Source organism: Atractosteus spatula, chromosome 5 (genome assembly GCF_055471065.1).
Source record: "Atractosteus spatula isolate fAtrSpa1 chromosome 5, fAtrSpa1.hap1, whole genome shotgun sequence".
Lineage (NCBI taxonomy): Eukaryota > Metazoa > Chordata > Actinopteri > Semionotiformes > Lepisosteidae > Atractosteus > Atractosteus spatula.
In genome coordinates this window covers 36,507,510-36,535,251 of record NC_142710.1, presented here as the reverse complement: position 1 = coordinate 36,535,251, position 27,742 = coordinate 36,507,510, and the positions used below count along the sequence as shown (strand labels likewise).

Sequence of the window (27,742 nt, the reverse complement as noted above, 5' to 3'; positions counted from 1 at the left end):
TTAAATGGTGTTCATCTTACCAAAGATAAACCCATGTAACTTTAATTGTGTGCTCCCAATCACAATAGGATTAGAGTTTGGTCAAAACAGCCACATATTGGTTTTAGTTTTATATACATTTTCTTAACTTGAAAGCAATGTTAAACGTCAAATAAAAATTAAATTTACAATATAATTAATTTAATTGTTGCACTCGAAGTAGTCGCATCACGCTGTCCTTCGACTTTCAAAGTGAGCACACGTGGTTGCTCACGCATGCGAGTAAAATGGAAGGAGGTGGTAAACTGTTTTGCGGGAAAGAGCTCACTACAGGTACGATAAAAGATTTAAACTGGTTAAAAATATGGCTTATTGAACCCGTATCATTTTAGTGTTCATATAGTGTGAACATTAGTGTATATTAGGCAGTTTAAAAAAAGACAACTAAATATTTTTCATAAAGGAGCATATTATGTGCGCAGTTACGTTTTTGGTCTCCACACTTTCCAGTTAATTGACCAGAACGAAACATCAACACATTTAGCAATAACGTTTGATATTCAGCTGCAAATAAACAGTACTGCCATAACAGGTAAATCAGGAAAATGTTTGTGTTAGTTACCAAAATATCATAAAAGGGATCATTTTCTATGAAGTGTATATATATGTTTTTTTGCTTTTTAAATACACATTTTAATGCATTTTCAAAAAGTGATGAGAATACAGCTTAAACTCCAGCGTGGAAATTCCGTTTAAGGAGGCCTTGGCGCTTCGCAGTTCATTTGTATAGTAATTTCATCGGGCTGTCCATGACAGCGCGCCACAGGTTAAATGTCATTGGTTTCGTAAATGCATAAGATGTCGTGCATAAAGAAATTTAACTAATAATATACACTGTCTGTTGTGGACGGAAACATAATCTCATCGGTTCCTTTTATTTCAGTACTCTTACTTTGTGGGAAAACGTTAATTAATTAAATGTCAACGGAAATTTCGAGAAATCCACCCATTCCCTAACTTCATTGTATACAATACAATACTAGAAATCTACTTCAGTAAAAGTAAAAACGTATAATGTCCAAACAGTACTCGAGTACTTTGTTGTCATCAGTTAAAGCCATTCTCCGTGTTCAGGATGCCTGCAGTGTCTTGAAATTCAGCCTATTTTCCCTCCCATCAGCTTCCTCTTTGTTTTGTTCTTTTGTATTGTATACGGGGCCACATCATATTCATGGTGACATATTTTGAAAATGTGAGACATAATCAGTGGTGGTTCCAATGATCTTCTCTCAAATTTCAATCTCTGATTGGGTTATCATTTTAGGCTTTTGCCAAGTCCAGCAGAATCTCTCTCCAGACTGTTGGGATCATTACACTTCATTCCAATGGAGCTGTTTGTCCCAGGCAGAAAGCAGTCTGTAATGGTGGCAATGCATTCCACTTTTAAAGGTCTTTAAACTCTGATAGCTCCACAACACTAAATCACTAGAGACCTTGAATGATGTATTTCATCACTGCCATATTGTATTATGACAATTAATAAAATTCCCATTAGTTTCATACTTATATAACATTATTGTAAAAAAATATTATTCCGTTGACTAAAAATGCTGTGTTTGCTGAAACGTCAAAAAGTGTTTTTTTTTTACCACTGCTAATCATACTAATACCATATATCTATGGCAATAGTGGACACTTTGTCTCATAATTCCCTGACATTTCAAGATAGAACAGGATTTTACAGTTGCCCTTAAATGAAATTATGTGTAAATTTGGGGGGCCTGACAATACTTCTGTGAGCTTTTTGAAATAAAAAGCATCATGGAAGATAAAAAAAAATCTGACATGCATTGTTCCTTTTACAAATGTATGATTAATGTTAGAATGTTAGATTAATAGCACATACCTTCATAAGCTGATGTACAACTTCACTTGCTGATGTCACTTCCACAGCACTTGGTAAGAAAAGAGAGCATGTACTGTAAAGAGGTTCCTTTACCTTTCTCAGTTCAATTAGATCTTTGAAGTAAGTCCATGGACGATTTGTACTCTTTGTCATCTCCAGTATAGGTCCACAGAAGTATCACCTCCTATTTTTGTTGGTTTTGTTGTATGTCAGTTGTTTATTTTCAAAAATATTTTTATTAAAAAAAACAGTCACCAGAGCAAACACATGTGGCTCAGCTTAATGTAATAAAATTCCTGGCCTGCATAAAAGTCACGATGAAGAAGGAAGGGATGACAGATGATTCTATGAAATGTACAATATTGTCTAAAATTCATATTTTTAATTAGACGTATCCTGAAAACTAAGTATTTAAGTAGAGAACCTTAAGTAGTGCTCAAGTAACATTATACTTATTAGTCCTTTAATTTCCACCTCTGTTGATTTATTTGGCATTGTTGTAGTTGTCCAGTTTGTTTAAAAATATTCAAGAGGATATTCCTCTCTGAAGTAAGAATAGGACAACTCTCAAAGTGTAAATGTTTCAAATGTATTGTAGAAAGGACAATGTGTATCATGTCTTTCTCAATATGTAGTGATTTGCATTCAAGAATTTAACTATATGAAATGTGACAAATTTATGTAAGTACAAAACCTGACAATATATAGAATTGGTAAATAGACAAATTCAGTTCTTCAGGTGGTTTGATTTATGATGGTCTTATACAGTAGTTCTTATGTTAAGTAGCTGAATGTTTACAAAAGGACAAACATACTGTTTTTTGGTACCTATTATTACTCAGGAAACAACACCTCTAACAATGACAAGGCCAGCTGTTTAAATATTTGCTAATGTAATAGCGGAAATTAGTCTGACCCTTTCAAGTCTGTAGAATGAGTTTTTAAATAACATTTTACAGGCATTACTTGATCACTGCTAACATGATCCGTAGGTTACCACAGTATAAATATTATTATATTATGGGATTTGGTGAAAAAGTGAAAAAAGCCACATATTGTATCCTTCCAAAATGCATGATGTTGAAATACCTGTCCTTCTGATTTTTCAGCTGGCTGGCCTTATCCAAAAATGGCTGAAGGCTGCACAAGATTTGGGGGCTCTATGTCTCAGCCTGTGGTGACCCCAAACCTGCCACTAAGACGACCGACATCCAGCCCCATAATTAAATCCAGCCAGTTGGAAGTGGAGATCGAATCTCCATTAACAGGCGGAAAGAATTTTGAGTTTAGCCTTGCATCAGAAGAGTATCTAGGAAATAAAAGCCATGGCACAGGTGACTCTTTATATGTGAAGGCTTTTATTTTTCAGAAGGGTAGTGAATAGAGCTCTGTGGTGAAGAACCATTAAGGTTTTTGTTCCATTTTGCATTTCTGGACAGTATAGTTAGAATGCCTGGACTTTGTTAGAACTTGGACTCTTGGACTTTCTAGTTAGAGCTAGAAAAATGTGTGTTTAATTAGAAGGTGCAGCACAGCTGCTGTACTCTTGAATAAAGTAATTCACTCAGATTATTCTAAAATAACATGTGTATAAATGCTTACTCTCCAGTAGAGCCCTGTGTGGGACTGTTTTTTCTATATACAGTAGGTCCTGCCCACACCTGCCCGCCTGCTCCTGTAATAAATCATGACCATACCCGCAGTGTTTTATTTCATATTCCATAATTCAAGCTCCATGTCCTTTCAGACAGTTTTTATTATAGGAACAAAAGTTTGCTGTTCTGGTATTTTAGGTGGATCTAAACAAAGAGTGCATAAAAGTCTTCCAGGGTACCTGGAGACACAGACATTTAAACCAGGAAATAAGACAATTATTTTGATGGGAGGTTTCAAAAGAAAAATAGCAAGTTATACCATTGTTACCATTAACTAGGGCTTAAAGTAACCTGGAAAATAATCTATTTGAAATTTTTGATTGAGTATGACATTAAACTGTCCTTAAAATTATCTTGTTTTTGGACTGTATCTGGAATAACTTATCCCTTTAGATGGGCAAAAAATATTAAGAAATTATGTCCAAGTAGGTCATTCATTGAGTTACTGAGAATAGTGGCCACTGAAACTGTTTCACTTGTCTACTACAGAATACCTAGCAGACGTCTACAGTACTTTATGTACAAAATGTTGAAGCTTGAGTTTGACACTGTATTAACACTGTATCTGCAACTACAGTATGTGTGAGTGTTCTTAGACATAAATGAGAAATGTGCTTGTGCTTATGCTTGTCATTGCTCAATATATATACCGTATATACAGAGAGAATCAAAGTTTAGAAGAATAAAATGTGAAAAGAGAGATGCTACACTAGCAGAAATGCATTTATAGTTATGAGATGAGCAATGCACTGTACTACTCTACTGTCCTATCTCTCAGTACAAGTGTTTTTTATTTTCTAGCACCAAGAGAGGAAACTAATCAAAATGGAAATGGTCCCTTATCTACTGAAGGAATTCCTTTTGTAAGTAATAAAGTCCTGTGTTTTAGTTTTACTGTCTCTGCCTGGGTATGTGGAAGAAGTGAGCAATTTTAATTGCTATGTACAGCTACTGTATGACATTTTGAAGCAAGTGAAGAATTACATAGTTATTGCAAATGATAATTCTTTACGTAAGGATTTTCAAACGGATTTTAACTCTTATGTGATCAGAAGCTAACATGTTAAACAATAAAATTGTGAGTAATTGAAAATGTGAAGCTAAAAATGGCACGTTTTGGGATTTTAGCTGGTACAGTATAATGGTAGAAAAACATTAAATGATTAACACTGTTATTAAGTATTTTAAAGAGCGTTCTATATATATTGGTACCTGTGTTAATGTATTTTTTCATTTAGGTGCCAACTTTTGAATTTAAAGTGGCAGCTTAGAACCAAATTCCTAACAGCTCACCTGACCTTCCATCTTCTTTTTCTCTAAAATGCAGACAAAGTCTTTGGGGTCTCCAGGAACTGTGAAAATATGTCACGTCTGTCGTCAGAAAGGTCAGTTTAACGCTATACTACAGAAATCACTGTGTTTGAGATGCACATTTTAGTATGCATCTGCTTAAGACATCTTTAAATTAAACTAGTTTTGCAAACTGTTCATTCATTTAAGTAAATAGTGAGTTGAAAACCATTGTACTTGTAGACCTTGAGGAACAAATTACCCAAGTTTCTTAGTATAGGTTTTTTATGCTGCTCTATTACTGTTCCTGTTCTGTAGACAGTAATATGTACCATCTCCAGTTTGGAGAGCTTTCCTTAACCTAAACCTGGAACTGCAAACAGGATTATAATGGAGGATTATAAACAAAATTAAAGGTGAAATCTTTTTTTCTCATTTTACAAATATGCCAAGATGGATGTGATGACAAAAATCCCTTTGCTAATTATTCCTCTGTAAAATTCCATGTTGTTTCCCATTTTCAATTATACTCAATCACACTATTGTGCGCTAAAAACCTTTTGTACTGTCTGAAGCACCATCAGTCACCATAAATTAGAATAATATATACTTTTCCAGGGGACTTCTAGTCTAGTCTTAGAGGGCAACAGTCCAACGGGTTTTATATTACCTCTTAAATTATAAGTAGTTCAAGACATCAGGATAAATCCTCTCAAGATTTTATCTGGATTTAAATTTGTCTTGGTTTTAACATTCTACATAATAGTCAAGTGAAAGATATTTCTTTATAGTTGTAACAGCCAATATGTGGATAAGACGTTTTTAAGTATAAAGGTCTTTTATGCTGTGTTCATTATTCACATTTGTTTTGTATTTCAGGATTCATGCGGTGCACAAGGTGTAAACAAACAACCTATTGCTCAGTATCTTGCCAGAGGGAAGACTGGAAGACACACAGACACGTGTGCAAGCCCTACAGCCAAGAAAGCAGGTATGAAGAAATCTGAAATCACTGTGGTTTAAATTCAGAGAGTAAAAAATGTGTGATATATGAATGGCAGTGCACTTAATTTTGCGACTTAGTTATCTGTTTCGTTTCCTTATTGGAACAAATATAAAATGTTATTTAATTTAAGGTGATCTTGCCAACAAAGCAAAATTTAAAAATGTTCAATCTGTCATATCAAACAGATAAGACAAACTCAGCAATTACTAGGGAGAAATAAGCGCTTCTTTACTCAGTTTGTTAAAATCAAATCTCAGACCTCAATCTCAGCAGTAAACTCTGCAGCCTCACAGGAAGAAAGAGGGTGGGAGAATATTAAGATTCTTTCCTTTTTCAAACCATACCTCTTTAAACATATCACAGGCTACACTATCATATGTATGTTTTATCATTTGAATGTTATCATATGGGTAGTGTCACATGCTTTTTTTTTCCCATCAGCATAGCTCTTGCTTGGTCTAATGCTGAAATAAGAGATATTTCTATATTTCAGGAATCATGAAGATTAGACTAGTGTCTTACTAGTGATAGGAGACTGGAAAATCTTCTAATGTACAAAATACTTTAGTATGTCCAAAAATAGGTGGCTTCTGAGCTAACAATCTTTTCTGTTTAAGTATTTAGCCCCCACCTCTTGTGAATCCTTGAGTACTTTTTAAAGATCTCCTGCTGGCATACAGGCTACTGAATTGTTTGATTGCAGGTTATTATAATAATTTATTGCAGGTGTATAGTCCAATACTTAATCTGATATCTGCTGATTCAGATATCACCAGTCTTCATTTAATAAGAATCAGCATGGAATAGCTCCAAACTCAGATTTTAATCTTAAATTAAATCTAAAATCTAGAATACATTCTGTATTTGCTATTTGCTGATGTCTGTAACATACTAAAACATTTATGAATTTATTAACAGTATTAACAATAATACTTTTTCTCAAATGATTCCCTCATAAAGTTCTTAATGATGATGTAGTAATAAAATAATATTATCAATTGTAATGATAATCTATGATAGCTGATCTGTACTTTAAATATACTACAGATTTGATGTAAAAAAGCATTATGTAAAAAAAGCATTAAATTCTACAGAAGAGTTGTGTTGTTGAGTGAATTCTGTGCATTACCAACAAAAATTTGATGGAGCGTATTCTGAGTTGGAACCCGGCAGACCATATCTGTAAGTCCATTAGGCTGGCTGCGGACATTTTTAAAACTCTTAAAGACCTTTGTTTATATTATAGCCATTGTATACTTTTTATTGGGTCAGTTTACTGTGCTTTTTTACTTCTGCTGTTCTTCTTTGTGTGCTATTGTGCCCCACTTTGGGATTGTTTTGAAGGAGGCTTATAAATAAATTGTAGCTTTGTGGCCTATGCTTTTAGAATTGGCAGTGCATTGCTGTAACACTTGCCAGTGAAATGTAGCTTTCAGATAGGTATATAGTTGGAATCTTTTATATCTGTACTTTTGTTTTTTTTTCCTTAAAAAGCAAGAATCAACAAGGACACCCAACAACAACTTCTGAGGCAAAGGTAAAGTATCTAAAACTTTTATGTTCATGCTTAAGTACAGCAGATTAAAACCTTAAATACAGAATGTTGTTGAAAGGGTGAAATGATTTGAAAAAATTAAAAGATGTTAATCTAAAAAAACAGACACTTGGACACTTTACTAATGATTTGAAGAATAAAATAATAGAAGAACAGTAATAGGAAACATTAATTAAATAAGGAACAAGTAATAGGTTTATTTCATGCTGAAAAAAAGAAGAAAGAAAACACAATGTTTCGGCCGTGGAGCCTTCTTCACCTTTCTTCTTTTTTTCAGCATGGAATAAACCTATTACTTGTTCCTTTGCAGCCTACGTATGCTGACGCAGCTACCCACCTGAATTAATTAAATAATACTTCTAGTGGGGGAAACATCAGTTCTCTGCAAAGGACTAACAAAAAATCAAAGAAATGGGAAATGAGTGACTTAAATAATGAGTTAATCATGAAAGGTTATAAATGTCTGATTCACCAACAACATAAAAAGTTTGCCTGTTTTATAGGTGTAAAACTGGATTGCAAACTTTAATTTTCTTGATTTACTTGAACAAATGAGAGCCACAGGATCTGAAATCGTTCATTTTAGGCCCAAGCAAGATGCAGTGGATTCATAACTTACGTGCATAATGATAATTAATGTATAGTCAAGATTTACCCTATAACAATTATAAAAACACCTCAGTATAAAAACAGTTAATAAAAGTAATTAAGACAACTATATAGCCTAACTGACTAGCTCTTAAGCCATAAAAAAATTACGGAGCCAACCACGTAAAGCTTTGTCTGTGTAAATTGAGAGCATGTAAGTTGTGATTTGATTGTATTTCTCAGGCTGAAAACATTAAAGCAATGGGCTTAGCCGACATGCCAATTTGGGGGGGGGCGGCTAATCCATCTGAAAAGTCAAGAAGTTATATAAGAGATCTCAATTAAACACAGGACTGTTAGGATGAGGTCACTTGCTTTCTCCCCTGAATGCTAAAACTCCATACAGTATGGCAGTTATCCAGTTTTTAGGCAGTCTGGTTTAATGCTTATTTAGGCTTTGTGTTCAGGGCTCTTGAATATGCTTTTGAAGTGGCAGATTAAATTTGGGTTCAAGATGTGTGTGCTACAGTGTGACAAGAAAACTTTCAAACTTGTGTTTTCCAGTGCTGGGTTTGAAGAAACAGTACCTGACAAAGTTTTCAACCAAGATGCATGATCATGTTAATTTATTTACTGTAGATGTATTTTTTCAGTTTCAAAAGATTGAGATGTTCTTTCAGGAGATGATAACCGTTGTTAAAGAACAGGAGAAGAAAATGTATCTCTCTGACTTGCAGAAAATGGACATAAAAAAGGGCCTGAAAGTGCAGGTATGCCTAAGTTGAAGGTAATTGGTCACGTTTGGTGTATAATCAGGCATGTTTTACAGAAACAGGAAATATTCAACTCAGATATTCAAAGTACTGATACAGAAAAATATTTTTAGCTAGCAAAATATTAACCTTGTAAATTTATGGGATTATGGTATGTCTGATAGAAATTGTTTATTAGTAGTACACACTTATTTTTTTTTCTGTTGCTTCATGTATGACTTGTTTAATTTGTTTTTGACCTTCACACTAATTCATAAACACGAACCAATTTGAATTGATGATTCATGATTCAGGATATGAGCAAAGTAAAGTAAAAGAGAGTAGATATAAATCTCTTGGCACACTTGCAGTGGCTGATATGAGTAGCACTGCTGTCTCACAGCTCTTGGGTACTTCTGCATGTACTTATGCATGTTCGTCTTGGTGGGGTACTTTGCTTTCCTCCTACCTACCAAAGACATTTTGGTTGTGTTAATTGATCTCTAAATTGGTTACCAGTATTTGTTTTGCAATTAGCGTGTCCTGTCCAGGGTATAATTCCACTTTGCATCCCATGCTTCCAGGATAGGCTCCGAGTTGTAGTACATACTGTAGATGTATTTAATACTGTATTCCTGTTTTTTTTTTTGCTTTTTTTATTTTAGGCTTGTGTGGTTGAGTTTAGAAATCCTGGGAAGTTTTTTATTCAGATCCAGACTGCAAAAATGATTGAGACTCTAAAGAAGGTAACCTTGACCCTTCAGAAAATATATAGTAACTCAATCGGTGAAGACGACTACATACCTGACGTGGAAGAAGTGTGTGCTGCTCAGTATTCTCAAGACCAGGTATGTGCAATTGTGCAAAGTTAATGCCATGCTTATTTCCAAACAATCCTGTTATAGGAAGAATAACTGTGATGGGGTATACCATTTGGGTAGTATCAACCTGTCAGCTGGTACATAGTAATCATTCACAGTATAATAGTAAATTTGCAAACACTGGTAAAGATTTTTACAAATTATAACCACTAAACTTTTAAATGCAATTGCCTTTTTAATTTTTTTTATTTCTTTGGGTTTAGCTGGTGGCCCTTATCGTTGGTTGAGGTTTCAAAAATGACCCTTCTCCAGCACTGCTTTGTAATGGCAGTATAACATACTGTATTTGCTCACTAAATAGTTTAATGCTGAGATTCACTGTTAGACGTATGCTTTTTCTTACAGAATTGGTATAGATGTCTTGTGCAGTCCCTGGATATTAGCAGTAGAACTGCCAATGTTATTTATATTGATTTTGGAAATGAAGAGGATGTAAAACTAGATAAAATTAAACGTCTCTCTGTGGACATCGACCCAGTTCCACCATGTGTAAGTTAACTAAAGCTAATCTAATTGATAAGTAACAGTTATATGATGCATCTCAATTTAATGCAATACTTTATTTCTTTGATTGCTTTTTCTCCTTCACCAGAGATTAATATTATATATTTTTTAATCATTCACATTAAAAAGAGAAAACTTGTTTTAATAAAATTTTCACGTCACATTGAGTAATTAGCTTTTTCTTCACCCTATTAAATTGTTCAAAATACTTGAGTGGTATTGCCTAAATACTTGTAGAAAATTTAATTTTTAACATTGACAATGACAACAATAAAGAGCAATACTAAAGAGTAATGGTAATGAGGTAATAAGAGGACAAATTCCTTACTCAAGAACAAACCACACACTTATTAGCTCTCCTCCAAAATGTGGCTATGAAGCCCTTTATTTATGTCAATTAGAATTTGCAGCAACTGAATTGAATATACTTTTTAAAAATGTGTGCTTTTCTTTTTCACAACAGTGGAAAATGTCTCTTTCCTTCATCTTAGCTGTGCTAATGATTAATCCGTTCCTATGGCAGGCACTGCAGTGTAGAGTAGCCAATCTGGCTGCTGTGACTGGCTCTTGGGTTGAGGTGTGCTGTAGCTCAGTGCGACAGCTGCTCTTGGGAAAGACCTGCTTGGTGACCATAGTGGATGTGTCGGAAACTGATTCTGTTTGTTCTGTTGATGTCGCCCTACCTAGTATTGGTATGTTTTTTTTTTTCATTTACAGTATTCTGTTTCTGTATTTTTGTCTTGTCACATTCCACTTATTTAATGTTGGTGCTTTTGTGGAGCACTGGTCTCAAAATCTGGCAGTCATAACACTGCTGAGGAAGCAGGCATTGATGCCACCTCACATCATTGCACTGCCCCTATGTAAGTAATAGTTTTGTTACATTTACTTCAATTTTATTGTTGTTTTCCCCGTTTACGTATGTGTACTCTACAATTCCCAGATTCAACACAGAAGCAAGGTTCAACAAATTACATTTGCTATTGTCCAGGAAGTTGTCATCACTATTTGCAAGCTGTAATCATGTAACCTGCTTAAGTCAGGAGTCTAGGTCTTCATGTCCATTTGTATATGCAGCTGTGGTTATTGCTGTATGGAAGTGACCCCACGGGAGATCCTATTTCGGATGATCATAAGAATTTCCTGTCTAGTGATGGTGGACCTTGACTGTCCTCACAGTTTCATATCATGACATCCTCACCATTTGTTGTCTGAGTATTATCCTGAGATTGACAGTATCCTGAGATTCACAGTTTTTAAAGATACATGTGTTTTCAAACCTTTATTCCTTACAACAGAGATAATGAGGTATTTGTAAAAATATTTTAAAATTCTTTACACTTTCATTAGGCATTTCACTACCTCTTACAACATTTAAGGTCCAGACATGTTCAGGGTTGTCACTTTTTTGTTACATTCCTACCTTCAGTCTTTGATATGAGCTATATTAAAGACATTAATGATACTCTACACAGAAAATAACAGTAATTATCCCTTTTTTCTTTTAAGTATTTTGTTTCATAATTGGCTGGGACCTAAAAACCCCTCAAATATGATAGTAATTCTCTTCAAGTATCTAAAAAATTTTAATCTGTTTTAACCTTTTTATAAATTAGGCTCTTGAAACTTTGTTACAGGAATGCAGTTAGAGGAATTTCTTGTGCAACAGGGATATGTTGTGAAGCAAAAAGTTGGGAAAAGCTCCCCAAATGGGCAAGATATCAGTAAGATTTTCTTTTCAAGTATAAAAGTTGCTCTGGTGTTAATGTTTCATGAAAGTAACCTAGAATTTTGTTTCAGATTCTATACTTTGTGCTGCTTTAGAAAATTTCAGAAAGAAAGCAAGCACAGGGGTTGAGGATGACAAAGAGTTTCCTGAGCCAGTCCACCTGTGCATTGGTGACAGTTTCTCTTGTGTTGTTACACACATTCTGTCTCCACATGACTTTGTCATACAGAGGCTTGACAATGCTGGTAAGTCTGTCAGCTGTTTAGACTTTTAATTACTTTTTCTTATTGGAACCTTCAGTGTGCTTCTCGCAGGCATTTAATAAGTTTAAGCTGTAGTTGCAGCATATAAAATGAAAAAAATTACCTGCTGTTTTCTCCTCAGCTCAAAAGGTATATCGCTTGCCTGAAAAACTATAGAGAAACGGGTGTATAGTCAGGATTCCTAAGTTTAAAATATCTTGAATACTTGAAGACCTCCCTACATTTTTGGCGATGAAACATTATTTCTCAGTTAAATTATATGGAAATCCATATTATAAAATATTAATATTGATAAAAGGTGATAGCAAAACTTTCATTGCTTAACTGGTGCAGCTTATGAGTTAACAACAGTAAGAATATTTGTGGAGTAGTGCTTAGGGTTATGAATTTCCAACTGGAGAGCTGTGGGTAAAAATCGGCGTTGTTCTCCCAATGAGCAAAGTAATTCACTCAGATTGTTCCAGCAAAATGTGCAGCTAATTAAATGGGTACAAGTGACACTTTAGTCAGAGAAAAAAAAATGATTTGGGGCTTGTGATGGGCACCTGATGGGAATGGTGTTTTAGTCACATCTCAAGTCTTGTGCTGTATGTTAATTATTTAATATTTTTTTAACTCATTGGCTTTTATAGCAATTTCTTTCCTTCATATCTGATACAACCAGGTGCCATTCAAGAGCTGCAGATCAGACTGAGAGATCACTGTGTGCAAACCCCTTCTTCTGAGAACTATAGGCCAGCCCCTGGCACTGTCTGCTGCTCCCAGTTCACAGGTGGTCAAAAAGCTGGAAACTCAAAAAACACAAAAGTATTATTCTAAAACATTAAAGCCTATATGCAGAGAATATCCATAAATTAAAGGTGACATTCTGTACTTGTCTCATGTTCATCTTTCATGTCAAACCTGAATAGTTTGAGTATACAGCAAAAATAGCAATTTTAACTTCACTGTCCTAATACTTATGGAGGGCACTTTAACTTTTTAATGCTTAGTGTTAACTTTGATCCCTAATGTCTTTTGAGGTTATTTTGTAAAATGATTACAGTTTAAGAATAGCTAAATGGAGTTAATTAACCTTACATCTTCCTTTGTAGAGGACAATCTGTGGTACAGGGCTACAGTGCTTGGTTACTCATCTGAAGATAGAGTCTTTGTGGGATACATAGATTTTGGAAATTCTGAAGAGCTAGAATTGAATCGCCTCCGTCCTGCTAATGAAGAGTTCCTCAAGTTACCAATGCAAGCTATCACTTGTAGTTTACCAGGTATGTATTTAAAATCTGTTGTTAATAACTAATTTCTCGTGTGAATTTGCAGGCCTCTGAGTGGAATTGCCAGTACAGGATTTTACATGGAGTTTAAGTCCTGTAGTTCAGCATCTTTCATTTGAGTGTGGGCTATGGCAGACCATGAGCTATAGCAGTCTATAGCCTGGTTCCACATGTGTTATTGCCATGTGGCCTAAGTGTTGCTGAAGTTTGGTAGCCTTCAATCAGCAAGGTTATCTTTAGCTTGCTATGTACAATCACCCCTGAGACCTGACAGGTACTTATGAACTTGCAGTGTCAGTGAGAGGTGCATCACTCTTGTAAGGCAAGTGGTGGGGTTTGTCCGTAGTCCTTTATCATTCTATGGTAGTGTGAGGTCATGGCAGTGGGCTGAGTCAGCCGATAAGCAGTCGTCGGTTCCAAAATAATTATAACATTCATTTTCAAACTCCATATAAAGTTGACAAGGGAGATAAATTTATAAAACCTTTTTAAAATCAGTTTATTGTTCTCCCCATATAGATTTTGTAGCCTTGCTATTCACTGTTACAAAAAGTGTGGATTTTCTGCCATCCCTGTCTTTTGAGTTGGAAAAGTTAATATATATATATAACTAAGGGTGTTCATATTAAAAAAAAAAAACCAAAGCCAGATCATTGTGAATAGTTTGTGGGAAAACTGTAAATAAAGGCAAAATATCTGATATAAATACAGTATGCATACCTTGTAATCAGTGTTTAGTAAAATATACTAAAGAAATAATGTTCTAAAGAAATAAATCTTCTTCCAGGTCACCATTAGTCTTATAGTTGTAGCTTTATTTACACTGAGGCTGTTCAAGAAGGTGAGGTCACTCCTTTGACACCTCAGAGGGGTCAGATTCTCCCATGGTGGTGGGCCTGATCTTGTCATTGCGGTGCTGGGAGCAGTGTGTGCTCTGATCCTGCAGGCACCTATGATCGAATACTGGTACCTGTCACATGTTTAACAGCCATTGATGTTTCTGCATTGTTGCTTCTTCTTGAGCTATATAGCAGAAATATCCTAATGTGTAATTCTTTTGGGTCTGCAGATATCATGCTGACATACTGTAACATTCTTCTACAGTACCTAGTATTGAGCATATACTGTATATAATCTTGTTGTTCCTGGATACCCCTCTTGTGGTTTGTTACAGTGTTAATCACAAATGCTCTTCTCACTAACACACATTTCTAAACTGCTATTTTTTAGTTTTTGTGGCTCTTTGAAAGTGGTGAGATATTTTTAAACCATTCTATTAGTCTAACATTTAACATTGAGTTTCTGTTCAGTACCTTTTACTTCTGATCGCTCCAGATGTACACTTTTGGTTGAAGCCGTGGCAGCCTCTTAAATTACTTACAGTTGAGATGTTTTTCTCCATGTTTTCTTTGTGTTCTTTCTTGTAGATTCAGCAACATTTATTTTGACCTTTCCCTGTTTTTATATTCTTAGGTATAAAGCCAGTTTCAGAAGAGTGGGACTCTGAATCAATTCTGGTGATGAAGAAACTAGTGAACACCAAATTTCTGAAAGTTCGAATCCTAGATAAGGTTGATGTGAAGGCTCTAGTGGAACTGACAGATGAGTACAGTGATCCTCAAACTAATATTGCTGACTTGATGGTTGCCATGCGATGTGCCGTCATTGATTTGGATTTCAGATCCCAGACAGATCAAACGGAGGGAACAAAGGAATCCATCAGTACGTGAAATTCCATACAATTCAAGCTAAGCATTTTATATTCTTATCCAAGTTTTCAAAGTAGTTATATTTGTCCATACAATTAGGAGTACTAATTAAACATAACTCACCATTCCACAAAGATTTGACATCTGCTCCTACAAGCATGTTTATTAAACTTCATAGTTATAATGAGGGATTGTAATAGCTATATTGGCAGTATATGATTTAATTATGTACATGTGATAGTGATTGCATGTAACAGTAACAGAATATGGTGCACATGACTAGGTATGTACTGTATGCAAGTATTAATCAAGAGGACAGACTCCATTTCTACTGTAGTTGATATTGCTAGGAGAAAGTTAGAATTTATTATTGTTTTTAATCTATTCATTGTGTGTTATTAAAAATGACTCCTTTGACTTCCATTTCCACAAATAATAGAAATGATACAGTACATGTTTTATTGATTTTTTTTTATTATCACTGTTTTAAGATTCCATGACTCCAGCTAAGAAGCTAGAGTGGACATCAACAGAACTGCCCAGTAATGAAACAGTGGATGTAGTAGTGAGTGTGATTGACAGTCCTAGTGAATTCTACTGCCAGTGTTGTAATCCTAAAGGTGGGGTGAAATGGACATGTTTGTTCGCTTTAGTTTAACTTTAGTCTTCTATTATTTCAGTTAGGTAAATAAGGAGTTACAGTTTGGAACTCTGTGGTTTTATGACGGCCTTCAAATTGTTTTTGCTTATAAGATCTACAGGGTTTAAAGAATCCTCAAGGATAGATTCTAACTTTTAAGACATGTTTGTCCTTTTCTATACTTAATGTAGGTTGTGTGAAACCCCAATAAAAAGGTAAAAGAACAGCTTTGACAGAATCAAGTAGTTTACCTTGAGAATAAATGTCAAACTTCTAGGTTTCAGGGGTGCAAATGACAAATGGGTTTTTTAAAGATTAAAGTGACTTGATATGGATACTACGGTAGTGTTTTGTGTTCTCAGTACAGAAGGGGTTTCTTGTCTTTTTTAGTTGAGTTTGTGTTATCTTCCATGTATGTTTTTCTGTGATTAAACTCCAGATAGGAGTAGGACAACATAATATATCAATTTTTTTTTTGTTTTGTATCTGTTTTTTTCTAGATTTGCAAGCCCTAAATGAGATGTCTGCTAATTTGTTAAAATGCTCTCAGAAGGCCAGTGAAGGATTTACCCCTGTCATTGGAGAACCCTGTTGTGCAGTGTTTCCAGGTACATATTTGAAACCACATCTCTATTCAGTACAGTGTCAGAGAGACCACTATAGATCTTTAAACCTGTATGTGGCATATCTAGCTAAAGCTGAGGTGATATGTGTTGTATAGATCAGTATATATTTATCTTTTGAGCAATATCCAATATTCGTTTACTATAGCTTTTTTTCTCTACTCAAATGGCAGTTTAACTGGACATAGTTTCTCCCTAGTCTCTTCTTATTTTTACTGATCCTGTGTGTCCAAGCAGGACAACAATCTGTTGTGGTAATAAGTTATAGTACTCTGAGATTTTTTTTCAAAATTCAACTGTGGTACAGTGCATGTTTAGTGTTTGACAGGTTTCTTCTAAATCCCAACAAGGGAAGAAAGTAAAGTCTGAGCTTTGTGCCAAATAAAATATTTCTCTGTTACTTCTTTTGTTGATCCTCCTTTCTGTAGCTTAGACTCTGTAATGCAAGTGGCCAGAGCCGATATATCTTAGGTTGTGCAGTGTAGAAATGTAAAATGTTCACGCATAAACCATACTGCTGCAGAAGAAACCTCAAGCATATCCATTTAAACTGCAGTCAGAAAGACAGATGGCTTCACATTCTTTTTGTCATGGACATGGTCAAGCCTCAGAAGAGTGCAGCAGATCTCAGGTTTATGATGTGACACTGGGGATCAGCCCCTGAGTATATGGAATCTGTACCTTTGAGGGAAAAACAAGTTAAGAGCACTTTCTCTAAATTACACATTTGTCTAGAAGCACCTGAAGCATCCCGACAACATAATTAGCTAGTAATTAGTTATGTTAAGGATGGTGATAAGGTTTTGTACATAACTTGGCTATGCTTTCTGAATTGATAGTTTAACTTATTGACCTTTTTTATTTGATGGCTTTTCTTCACTAACATACCCTCCTTCCAACTATCAAATTAAAAGAACATCCTATTAGTTCAGAAAAATGAGTATTGTATTGTTTCCATATGTATAAACTGCTAATAAATGTTTATTTTAATCATTAACCTCTGTGCTGTAATCTAAATCCCCTGCATGTTTTCTAATAAACATTTCCTATCCTTTAGTATGCTTAAATAATTAATGTATTGACTGTATAGAAAGGGTTATATAAATAGAAATATAATAACAGATTTTTAACTTAGAAGTTTGACTAAAACTCTATTGTTTTAGATTTTAATCAATACATTTCCCCCTTATGTGTATATTATTTTTTGTCTGTACATTACAATATCAAAATTATATGGACTTGTCTGTCTTACCATGTTTAATTTCTACAGGAGATGGTAACTGGTATCGTGGAATGATCAATGATATTGGGCCTAAAGGTGCTAAAGTTTATTTTGTGGATTATGGAAACACAAGTGAAGTAGCTGTGGACAAACTCTGTGCCATTTTGCCAGAATATTTGATGCTTCCATTTCAAGCAATAAAATGTTGGCTTGCAGGTACAGTTAGCAATTTTATTTTTTTTCTTTATTTTAGTAGACTAGAGTACTAGTTCTAGACAATTCTAATTCTAGTCTAAATCCTGGTATTCTAAGAAGATTTACCTTATTAAAGATATATGTGTTGCTCAAGAAGGTTTTATTTTCCATTTTGACAGCATAGTAAGTGATGAAATATTTTAATATTTATCACCAGGTTCTTGTTGTTACATTAATATTGTTGCAATGTTATATTTATTATGATGTAATTACATTAACATTATTCAGTGTCCTGTGCTTGCTGTAAATTAATTACACCTTTCTGATCACATTTCCTGATGTTCAGTAGTGTAAAATTAATGAGGTTTGCTTTGGAACCACAGCCAAGTTTCTTATCTTGTCTGGATATAGTTCAGATTCTCCACTAGAGGTCACTAATGCTATAGAAGGTTTTAAAAAAATCCACGAACATGTTACAGCAGTCACAGTTTGGGTAATCTGATTGCTAGCACTAAATGAGAGGTGCTTTAATGTTGTCTTCAAGGTGTGGAGCCTGTGCAGAGAGAGTGGACAAAAGATGCCATTAAGAGATTTCAGGCTCTTATAGTTGGAGTCCAGCTTAAAGCAAAAGTCCTATGTAATGGACAAAATGGGTATGGCATCGAGCTGGTAAAGAGAGGACAGAACATTGCTGAGAAGCTTGTTGCTGAGAAGCTGGCTGTGTGCAATAAAACTGAACCCACAGGTATGAGTAGTGTTAAGATTGCAAAATTCCCTCTCCAAATATTCTTTGTAACACAGTGTTACATGATTCCTCATATACTATATACAGTATATGCTTTCTGGATCTTTTGTCTTATGTTGTTAACAATTGCAATCAACACAGTGATTGACAGTTGTTCCTCTGCCTGTATTTCATGTTGTAAATATAGTATACTGTATAAAATTTGCTAAAGCATGTGAAACGCAAACACCATTGATATTCCTGAATTTTAAACCTATGAAGTACTTATTTTACCCTGTTTTTTATTTATGCATTTTACAGAGCTTTTTTTACATTTTGTTAGCGCTTTAATATGTTTTTAAAATGGTTGTTTCTTTTAAAATTCGGTAAAGCAAACAAACAACATCCATTGTAATCAATTTGCCTACCCCTATGTTTCACGCAGGGTAACTTCTGCAATGACAACCTTACTTTGGTTTCTGTATTGCATTGAACTCTTTGATCACTATAAGGAAACTGGGGTACTGGGTCAATAATGTCTTGTATTAAGTTCCATTATACAACAATTTAAAACATTATCTGTTCTGTCCTTGTTTGGTCCACTGAGTTCATTTTCCTCTCCCCTTAGGTGGTTCTTTTCCAAAGGACTGGAAAACAGTGGAATTGCCCACCAGTGGAACTTTCCAGCTGCACATTGTAGCTGTGAGGAACCCCAGCTTATTCTATGGGTTGAAAGACAGCAACGAAGGTGATGAAAGTATAATGAGTATTTCAGAGTTTTCACACTGCTTCTTCATACCATTTACAGAGCTTGTAATAATGATCAGCTTCTTGGAATAAATATATTGCTGGGCTCAGCACACATGCAACATTGGTTATATTGAAAGCTTAAATTGTAAGAATTCTGATTCTTCTCCGTACTTTTTTTTTTCCAGTGGATGTGAAAAAATTGGAAGCTCTCATGGCTGAATTGTCCAGTTACTGCAATAAACAGAGTTACAACCCTAATTTAAAACCTGAGGCAGGAGTGGCATGTTGTGCACAGTTTTCAGGTAAGGTAACTTAAGTGCAGTCCAGTGAATACAGTACAAGCTCAGTATAAATCTAAACAAAAACTGGCCTGAAATCAGAACATTTGTTTGGGTATTTATTCATTTTCACTAGCCTTATGACAGTGAGTTTTTTGCCCTTTAAACCTTGCAGGCATATTTGTAATTTATACGTTCTACAAATTAATGCTGTATAGAACCCTAAGAATTTCTGTTTATTCACTGCTACTGCTTTGGGATTGCTTGCCAATACTACGTACGGTACAGTATATACAGAATAGAAACAGGCAGAATGGCAACTGTATAGTAGAACAGCTTTGCAGAGCAATTACAGCCGTCAGGAATTTCATTCATTTGTGTACCTCTTCACCTGGTCTGAATAATTTGAGACTTGGAAAACCTTTCTTGTTTTTTTTGCTTGAAACAAGTGCAGAAGACTACTCAATACATATAAAAGTTTCTAAAATGTGGTCTTCAAACACCTAATTTCACATGCAGCGTTTTCACTTAATTTCACTGTGATTTCTTAACAACATTGTTACTTCAAGTGAAACTTGGAGAAATCAGTTCATTCTGTGTTTTTACACCTTTTAGTTTAAGTGATTGTGTTTAAGGCTCATAGTTATTAGAAGCCACAGCTTAAATACAGTTTTTTGTTCTACTTTCCAGTTAGTTACTTCTTGTATATAGTGTATTGACAGAATTGAGCATTATCATTTAATTTTCTTGCAACTCAATTGAACTCCCCTTGTGGAAAGGTCTATACAACATAATTAGCACTGTAATAAGCACTTGTCTTTAGTTACAGTAACTTTTGTTCCTTTTGCCTGTTTCACACTGAATAGCATTGCACCTACAGTAGGTAGTGACTTGGTGTCAGGTGAGTCAGATACTAGTTTTCATACTGCAGTTCAAACAGTTTGTGTCAGCCTGCTTCTTCTAGCCTTTTTGCAGTATTTGGTTGTAATTGCGTGATATAGACTTCTCTGAACTGAAGTGTTTAAACGTTAATAAGAAATCATTATGATTTGCCTTGTAAATTTATTTGAACTCAAAATAATGGCATGCCATAGATTTCTAATGGTTTTGCATTTGAACAGGAGCACCAATATGGGTGTGGTAAATGAACTTTATAGTAATCAATTAAATGACAGAATTTAATGTAATTAGTGTTGAAAATGTCATAATGACCTCACTAGCTACCCCAATAATAAAGTGAAGCTCTACTCGCCTTCTGTATATTTCTGCAGAGCTTCTTTCTGCTGTAAGCCAAGATTCTGTACAAAGGCACAACTGGCAATTTCAAATTGTATGTGTATATAATGCAAAATAATTGGTGATTCTAAATTTTAAAAAAGAAAGCTAAGAAAAGTAGAATATCCTTTCTCCATCAATGTAAAAAGTTGATTGAAAATAATGTAAAATACATTTATATAATTTTCTTTTAAAATACAGAGTTGTAACTTTTTAACTGCGTGCTGCTGTTTCAATTTTCACGGTGGGGTCACCATGTGCATGTCTTGATGTAGGTCTCAAGCTGATACTATGGCAATGTTTGGATTGCATAGTACTGTGCAGTATGTGCTGAAACCCAGACATTAAAGAAATTGCAAACAGATTGTGTATTGAAACTATGTGTATTGATTTAATTCTAATGCTTAGGCCTCACATGCCTTCTCAAACTTAAAAACAATGTTCTGAATGTATCTTTTATGTGAAATCCTTGGTCCTGCAGAGCCATAGTTTCATAGTTAATCTTCATAGTTTAAAAATTCTCAATTTGTTAACTCAAGGAACAATTCAATTGTATTAATTAGTCCTGAGTCTTTAATTAAGAGATCATTTTAAATGAAAACCTGTCAAAGAATTGAACAAATTAACTTTGTCAATTAATCTAAACAGAGATTGGATTGATATAAACTGATGACTGAATGTATCCCTTGCACTGATGGTTTACAATGATTTATTAACTGTAATGAACTGCTTTGCAAACTGTAATTGTGATAATGGTATGCTGTATAGTGTTGATAAGAACATTTGTTTCTTTCTTTTAACTGTTGATGAAAATAACCAGCAATCATAAATCATTGTGAAATTGCAGGATTGATATGCAAAGTGGTGCAGTGCTTAGCATTGCTGCCTCACTGGATTCAATTTCTGGGGTTCTACCTGTGTGGAGTTTGCATGTTCTCTTCCCACAGTACTTTTTCCCCCACAGTTCAAAGACATACCGATAGGTTAATTGACTTCTGGGAAATGTGGTTCCGGTGTGAGAGTGTGTCTGTGTGTGCCCTATAATGGACTGGCATCCTGTCCAAGGTGTATCCTGCTTTGTGCCTGTTGCTTGTTGAGTTAGGCTCCATCTCCCCTGTGACCCTGTATTGGATAAAGCAGTTAGAAAATGGATGGATAAGTGAGTTAAATTAGTTTTAGTAATCAGCAATTGCCTGCAAGCTCTGCTTGGGGGATTAATGAGGAAAACATTGCAAAAGTGAAAAGCAGCTGGTTTGTAATTAGCAGATTTTTAATGTTTTTAAATTGGTTTTAATCAGGAAACAATCAACATCTGGCAATTTTAAGGGGGTTGTCATGTGATTAAAAATAAACACTGAATTCCAGGATCCCTATAGAAACAATTCTCTGCTTTCTGCAGCTTACAAAGTAATAAACCTGAGCATTCCAGACATTTCCAGGTGATGGACAAAATGTTTATCGTCTGAAGACAAAGGTCTTAATATGTAGGTCAGTTTTATGGGGGCAGTTTTATGAGGACCAGCTGCCCTTGGTCCTTAAAAATACTTCCTGTCACAGACTGATTTGATAAGAGTACATGTACAAGTGGAGTTACAAAATAAATTAATGTTGTACCTCAGTGTATTTAGTTAATCCCTTTAAATATTTTATAAAGAAACATATTCTTAAAATGTGGTTTTCTCATCTTCAGTTTTTTGAAAATCATTCCATTGTTTCGGTTTAGATAGTGATTAATGTACTGTATTAGGTGAGTGATCAGAATGCTAACCGGTGCAAAACCTCTGGTAACAATTAGAAGGATTTGTAGTACAGTGGCACTTTTATTGCTTAAAAGTATTGTAAAAGGATGAAGAATTTAAGTTTTCAAATAGTGATACAGTAGGATAAGCAACTTCTAGGAAATATGCATAACATGGTTCCAGTCATGGAATTTCAGAATAGCTGGTAATTTTCTTGTCTGGTCCTTTGTAATTACATGTATAGCAGCTGGCACAACATTGTCAGCAATGTAAGTATAGTGTGACTACTTAGACTGCATATTCGCGTTCCATAGTGCATGCTAAAACAAGACAATTTCCAATTATGTGTTTTACAGATACAAAAACGGAAGCAAATAGGTGCATTAAATTTGGGATTTAGGTGACTACTGCAAAGAGCAGAGGTACCCTGATATAAAATCAAGTAAAATGTTACGTTTACAGGACTATTCAAATATTCAGCAGAAACCCCTTATCCATTGTCTGGAAGTGTGCCAGCATTGACATACATTATTTCTGAAACCTTTTTCATTTCAAACTGATTCAGCTGACCCAGAGGTTTTGCTAATATCTTTTATTGGTTTCTTTCTAGGTGATAAAAACTGGTATAGAGCTATTGTTCTGGACACCTGTGACTCTGAAGCCTATGTTCTTTATGCAGATTATGGTAATATAGAAAAGGTCCCACTTTCCAGTATTCTTCCCATTACAGCAAAGCATCTGGAACTTCCTTTCCAAATCATAAAATGCCAGCTTTCAGGTAAAAAAATATTTGCTAGGACGCATACTGTATATCATAGTATTATTGCTCCAAATGTCTGTGTTCTGTTTCTAGGTTGTCCAGGTTGAACTGTTTTTTTTTAAATGTAAACAATTCTTTGGTCAGCTTGTCTAGGTGTTGTTTGCAAATTTATATCCCTAAATTTATAAAAACATCAATTACCGTTTATATGTAATGTTAGTTCTTGAAACCAAGCTTCCATTGCAGGTGAACAATATGACAAAGTTTATTGTAGAATTAGTTCAAAGGTTTGAAAGTTTGTTAGAAGCAGAATTCTGAACCTTCAAAAGCTTGTCAGGTATATACTAAGTTCTGAATGTTTCATTAAAATATTTTTACTTGCCTAATAACTCTGCCAGGTGTGGAAAGCCAGTGTAAACACAACATAGGCACTTAAAATATCTGCCGAGCATCCCAGTAATCATACATCTACTGCTCACCTGTCATGGCTGCACCCTTCTGTCTTTTCTAGATAGGACTCCACCTGCAAGACATAATACAGTCTGTTTTCTCCGTGCAAGCCTGGAGTCTATTGTCAGCATAGTAAAGAACAGTATCAGTAAAAGTCCAAAATATATATATATATATGGCATGAAGGACACAAAATGTTAAACTCTACAGGATTAATTGTCATTTAAGACTTGATTACTGTGCGAGTTGGAAGTCCTGTATATAACCTCAGTGCTCAGAGATTTGCACTGTTGAGCACATTCTCTATTGGATATTTCCAGCAGATCATTAGAATGCAAGCTGTCTGTATTTTCATACCATATATAAAGCAGTAACATTGACACTGAAAATATTTGTAAAATATTTTTAAAAATGCAATGTCTGTACCACCATGCTTTAGAAGTAATAGAATTTTGAATAAAAATATATCACTTTCAAACAGGACTTTTTAGGGCCTTTTTGCTTTTTACAGTAGTCTTAGTCTTAACTACCATTTTATGTTTGTTTCCCGATGTATGTAAGGGGATATAAGGCTTCCATGAAAATTACTATTTGCAGGTTTGAAATTGAAATTGTTTGTTTTATTCTGCACTTTTGAAGGTCAAAGTGTATCCTTTAATACAGCCCTGTAATGTCATAACCTATACGGGAATAACAGGTATGGCTGAACCTGTATGTGCATATTGTACTATGCTGGACTAAAAAGCATTGAGGTTACAGAAGAATATATATACATACATTTTTATTAATCTTCTGACCTTGCAATAATGTGAGTTTGGGTTTTCTTTTATTGTTTTATGGTTGTGCATTCATGAAAACAGTTACCAATACATACAGTGCAGTCCATAAGTATTTGGACAGTGACACAATTTGTGCTGTTTTAGCTCTGTACTCCAGCACATTGGATTTGAAATGAAACAATGACTATGAGATAAAAGTGCAGTGTCGGCTTTAATCCAAGGGTATTTACATCTATATTGGGTGAACCATATAGAAATCACAGCCCTTTTTGTACATAGTTCCCCCCTTTCATGGGACCAAAAGTAATTGGACACATTAACATAATCTTAAATAAAATTTGGTGTGTCTGCGACCCATAGACATCAAAAGACGTTGGGTATCTTTCCTGGTGATGCTCTTCTAGGCCTGTAATTCAGCAGTATGCCTACATCCTGAAGAGTGTTCCTGAACAGTTGAAAAGGGGTTTTTCTCCACGATTGAAAGTATTCTTCGGTCATCCACTACTGTGGTCCTCCGTGGTCTACCAGGCCGTTTGCTATGGCTTAACTCACCAGTGTATTCTTACTTCTTAACAATGTACCAAACAGTTGATTTTGACTCACCTAATGTTTTGGCTATGTCTCTGATTGATTTATTCTGATTTTTCAGTGTCACGATGGCCCGCTTTAATGGCATTAACACTTCTTTGGTCCTCATGTTGAGAGACAACAGCAACAGACTCCAGATGCAAATGCCACATCTAGAATCAACTCTAGACCTTTTGTTAGCTCTCTTGTACATGAACTAATAATGCAACAACACACAGCTGGCCAAGAAACAACTGAGCAGGCAATTGTCCAATTACTTTTGGTCCCCTAAAATGGAGGGACTATGTATAAAAAGGGCTGTGATTCCTATATGGTTCACCCAATATAGATGTAAATACCCTTGAATTAAAGCTGACATTCTGCACTTTAACCTCATAGTCATTGTTTCATTTCAAATCCAATGTGCTGGAGTACAGAGCCAAAATAAACAAAAATTGTCACTGTCCAAATACTTACAGACTGCACTGTATATAAACTAATATCTAAACTAAACTAATTTCAGTACCAAGAGCTGTTAAAAAGTGGCATCCCATGTGAGTGGTCACACATAAACCAGTAGTAGTGATAGATGCAGCATGTGTTCATTAATATCATATTCTCTTAAAACTACTGAATAAAATTTGAAAATCAGATTTTGTAATGATCATTAAGTGCAATATTAATTTTCATGTTATCTAAAATCTTATGCTTTTGCATGTCTGGAAAGCCATCAAATACCCTTCTAAAAATCCCGTTTTTAGTATTATTTTATTTCTCATGTGGGTATGCTATTTTTAATGCTCATTTGCAATTTGCATTTTTTTATGCTTACTGTAATTTCTTTCATGGAACTGTTAAAATTAATGTTTGGGGTTTGTTTGACACCAATGAAAATAAGTGGTTTGTAAAATTTGCCAGGCTGCATTAAAAATTCCTATTTAAATTATATTATGATGTAAAGTTCTTGTCTTCTTGCAGAAGAGCTGTTTCCTGATGAGTGGTCATCTATGTCATTGGAGTGTTTTGAATCTCTCTTGAGGGGTAAAGTGATGGCCTCTGTAAGGAAGTTTGATGGCAAAATATACACAGTACATTTGACTGTTTGTTCCAACAATGGAAATGTTGACGTATCCAAGATGATGATAGAAAAGTTTGGGAAAATAAAATGTGAAACTGATGCAGGAGTCATTGTAACAGACACAAATGTAAAAGCTTTATTGGAGTCCAACACAACCTGTACTCCACCCATCGGTATGTGAAGTTGGATTGTTTTTCTTAATGCACTTAAAATTCAAACTTTGTGAAAACATGATATTCTTTTAAAGGTTCTCTTGTTTTTCAGGAGTTTGGAAGGAGTATTTTCATATATGATGTAGTTTAATAGATAAAACTTTATAATGTTTATAAAGTTAGGATTTCCAAAATGATGATTCATGATATTTAAGTCAAAATGCTTTTGTTTATTCTGTTGCAGATTCTCAGCCAACAAATGTAATGAAGTGTTGCTGTCAAGAACTTAAGGAAAAGGTAACTGTATTAAGTTAAGGTATAATTCCCGACCGTTGTTCGCATGGTGTCATTAATGTAACTGAATTTTCTTTTTATACATCATAATGGTTAATTATAAAGATTTTATGGTCATTTTTATTTTGCATTAGTCATTGTAATTTCTTGATCTCCCTTTTAGTACTATGCTTGAAGAGAGAATCAAAGTTCTATATTTTGCCTGTGTAGTTTTTCCATAGTTCAGTAAAACCAGTGAAAAAGTTATACATATTTCATGAATAATTACAGTATACTGCCTGTGAGGATGGGAAACGGTAATATTATAATGGACTGACAGCTTTTCAGTAATGACTAATGATAAAATGTGATGTCTTCACTTTTTTAACCAGAAGAACTGCTTTTTTCACAGATTGATAAACTTGAGGAGCTGCTTCTTGTGGTGATCAAAGAAATTGTGCATCCACAAAAAAAATACTAAGTATATTTATCAAATAACAGGGAGAACTGTTAAAGACATGGCATGTATTCTACAAGGTTTCGAAATATTTGTAGCCCAAATCCTGTTTTTCTAGCTAGGATCACACTTAATATTCTGTTGAGAGTAATTTTGTACGGGACTAAATTTGCACATTCTACTGGTTATAACAGTTTTCTGTGTTTTTTGGATATTGTTCTGGACATTTGGTCTCATGCTGTTCAAGCCGACCAAAGTATTTTCTGTTTTGAGAGTCTTTGTTTGATTGTGGTTCCAAATATTTTGGCCAGTGAGTGAAAGAGAAATGTTGCTGCATTTGAAGATGCAATGCTCTAAACAGCACTTTCCATGTTGCTGTATGAGTAATTCAGTTCTGATTGTAGATTGAAGATAAATTTCAGGTTTATCTTTATCATGTTGTTTATTTAAAAAAATGTTAAAAGATTTAATGTAAAAAAGCATACATGTTTTCTATAAATAAATCACAGAAGCTTACTTATGGATAAAATCTGTGAAGAGGAAATCTAGCAAGAAACGAAAATCAAGCTATATCTAATAAGTTCAGAGTATACTATATCAATGTATTAAACACTGTGTGCTCCCAAGCATCTCCAAAATACCATGCTAACAATGTAAGGAAGTATTCATCTTACTACAAGCTTCTGAGCCAT

General features: G+C 34.7%; 1 protein-coding gene across 1 annotated transcript; it reads left to right on the top strand.

The window, feature by feature from the left end:
- The first annotated feature begins 266 nt into the window (after positions 1–266).
- On the top strand, positions 267–27,074 carry tdrd1 (tudor domain containing 1). The gene is made up of 25 exons (XM_088917467.1): positions 267–312; positions 2,995–3,219; positions 4,342–4,403; positions 4,868–4,925; positions 5,710–5,821; positions 7,331–7,373; positions 8,660–8,749; positions 9,397–9,579; positions 9,958–10,101; positions 10,640–10,808; positions 11,754–11,840; positions 11,917–12,090; positions 12,773–12,880; positions 13,203–13,373; positions 14,853–15,101; positions 15,580–15,708; positions 16,229–16,336; positions 17,622–17,789; positions 18,313–18,513; positions 19,121–19,240; positions 19,428–19,544; positions 23,145–23,312; positions 26,069–26,341; positions 26,565–26,617; positions 27,006–27,074. The coding sequence occupies exons 1-25, from the start codon at positions 267–269 to the stop codon at positions 27,072–27,074; spliced, it is 3,327 nt and encodes a 1,108-aa protein (XP_088773593.1).
- The last annotated feature ends 668 nt before the right edge of the window (positions 27,075–27,742 follow it).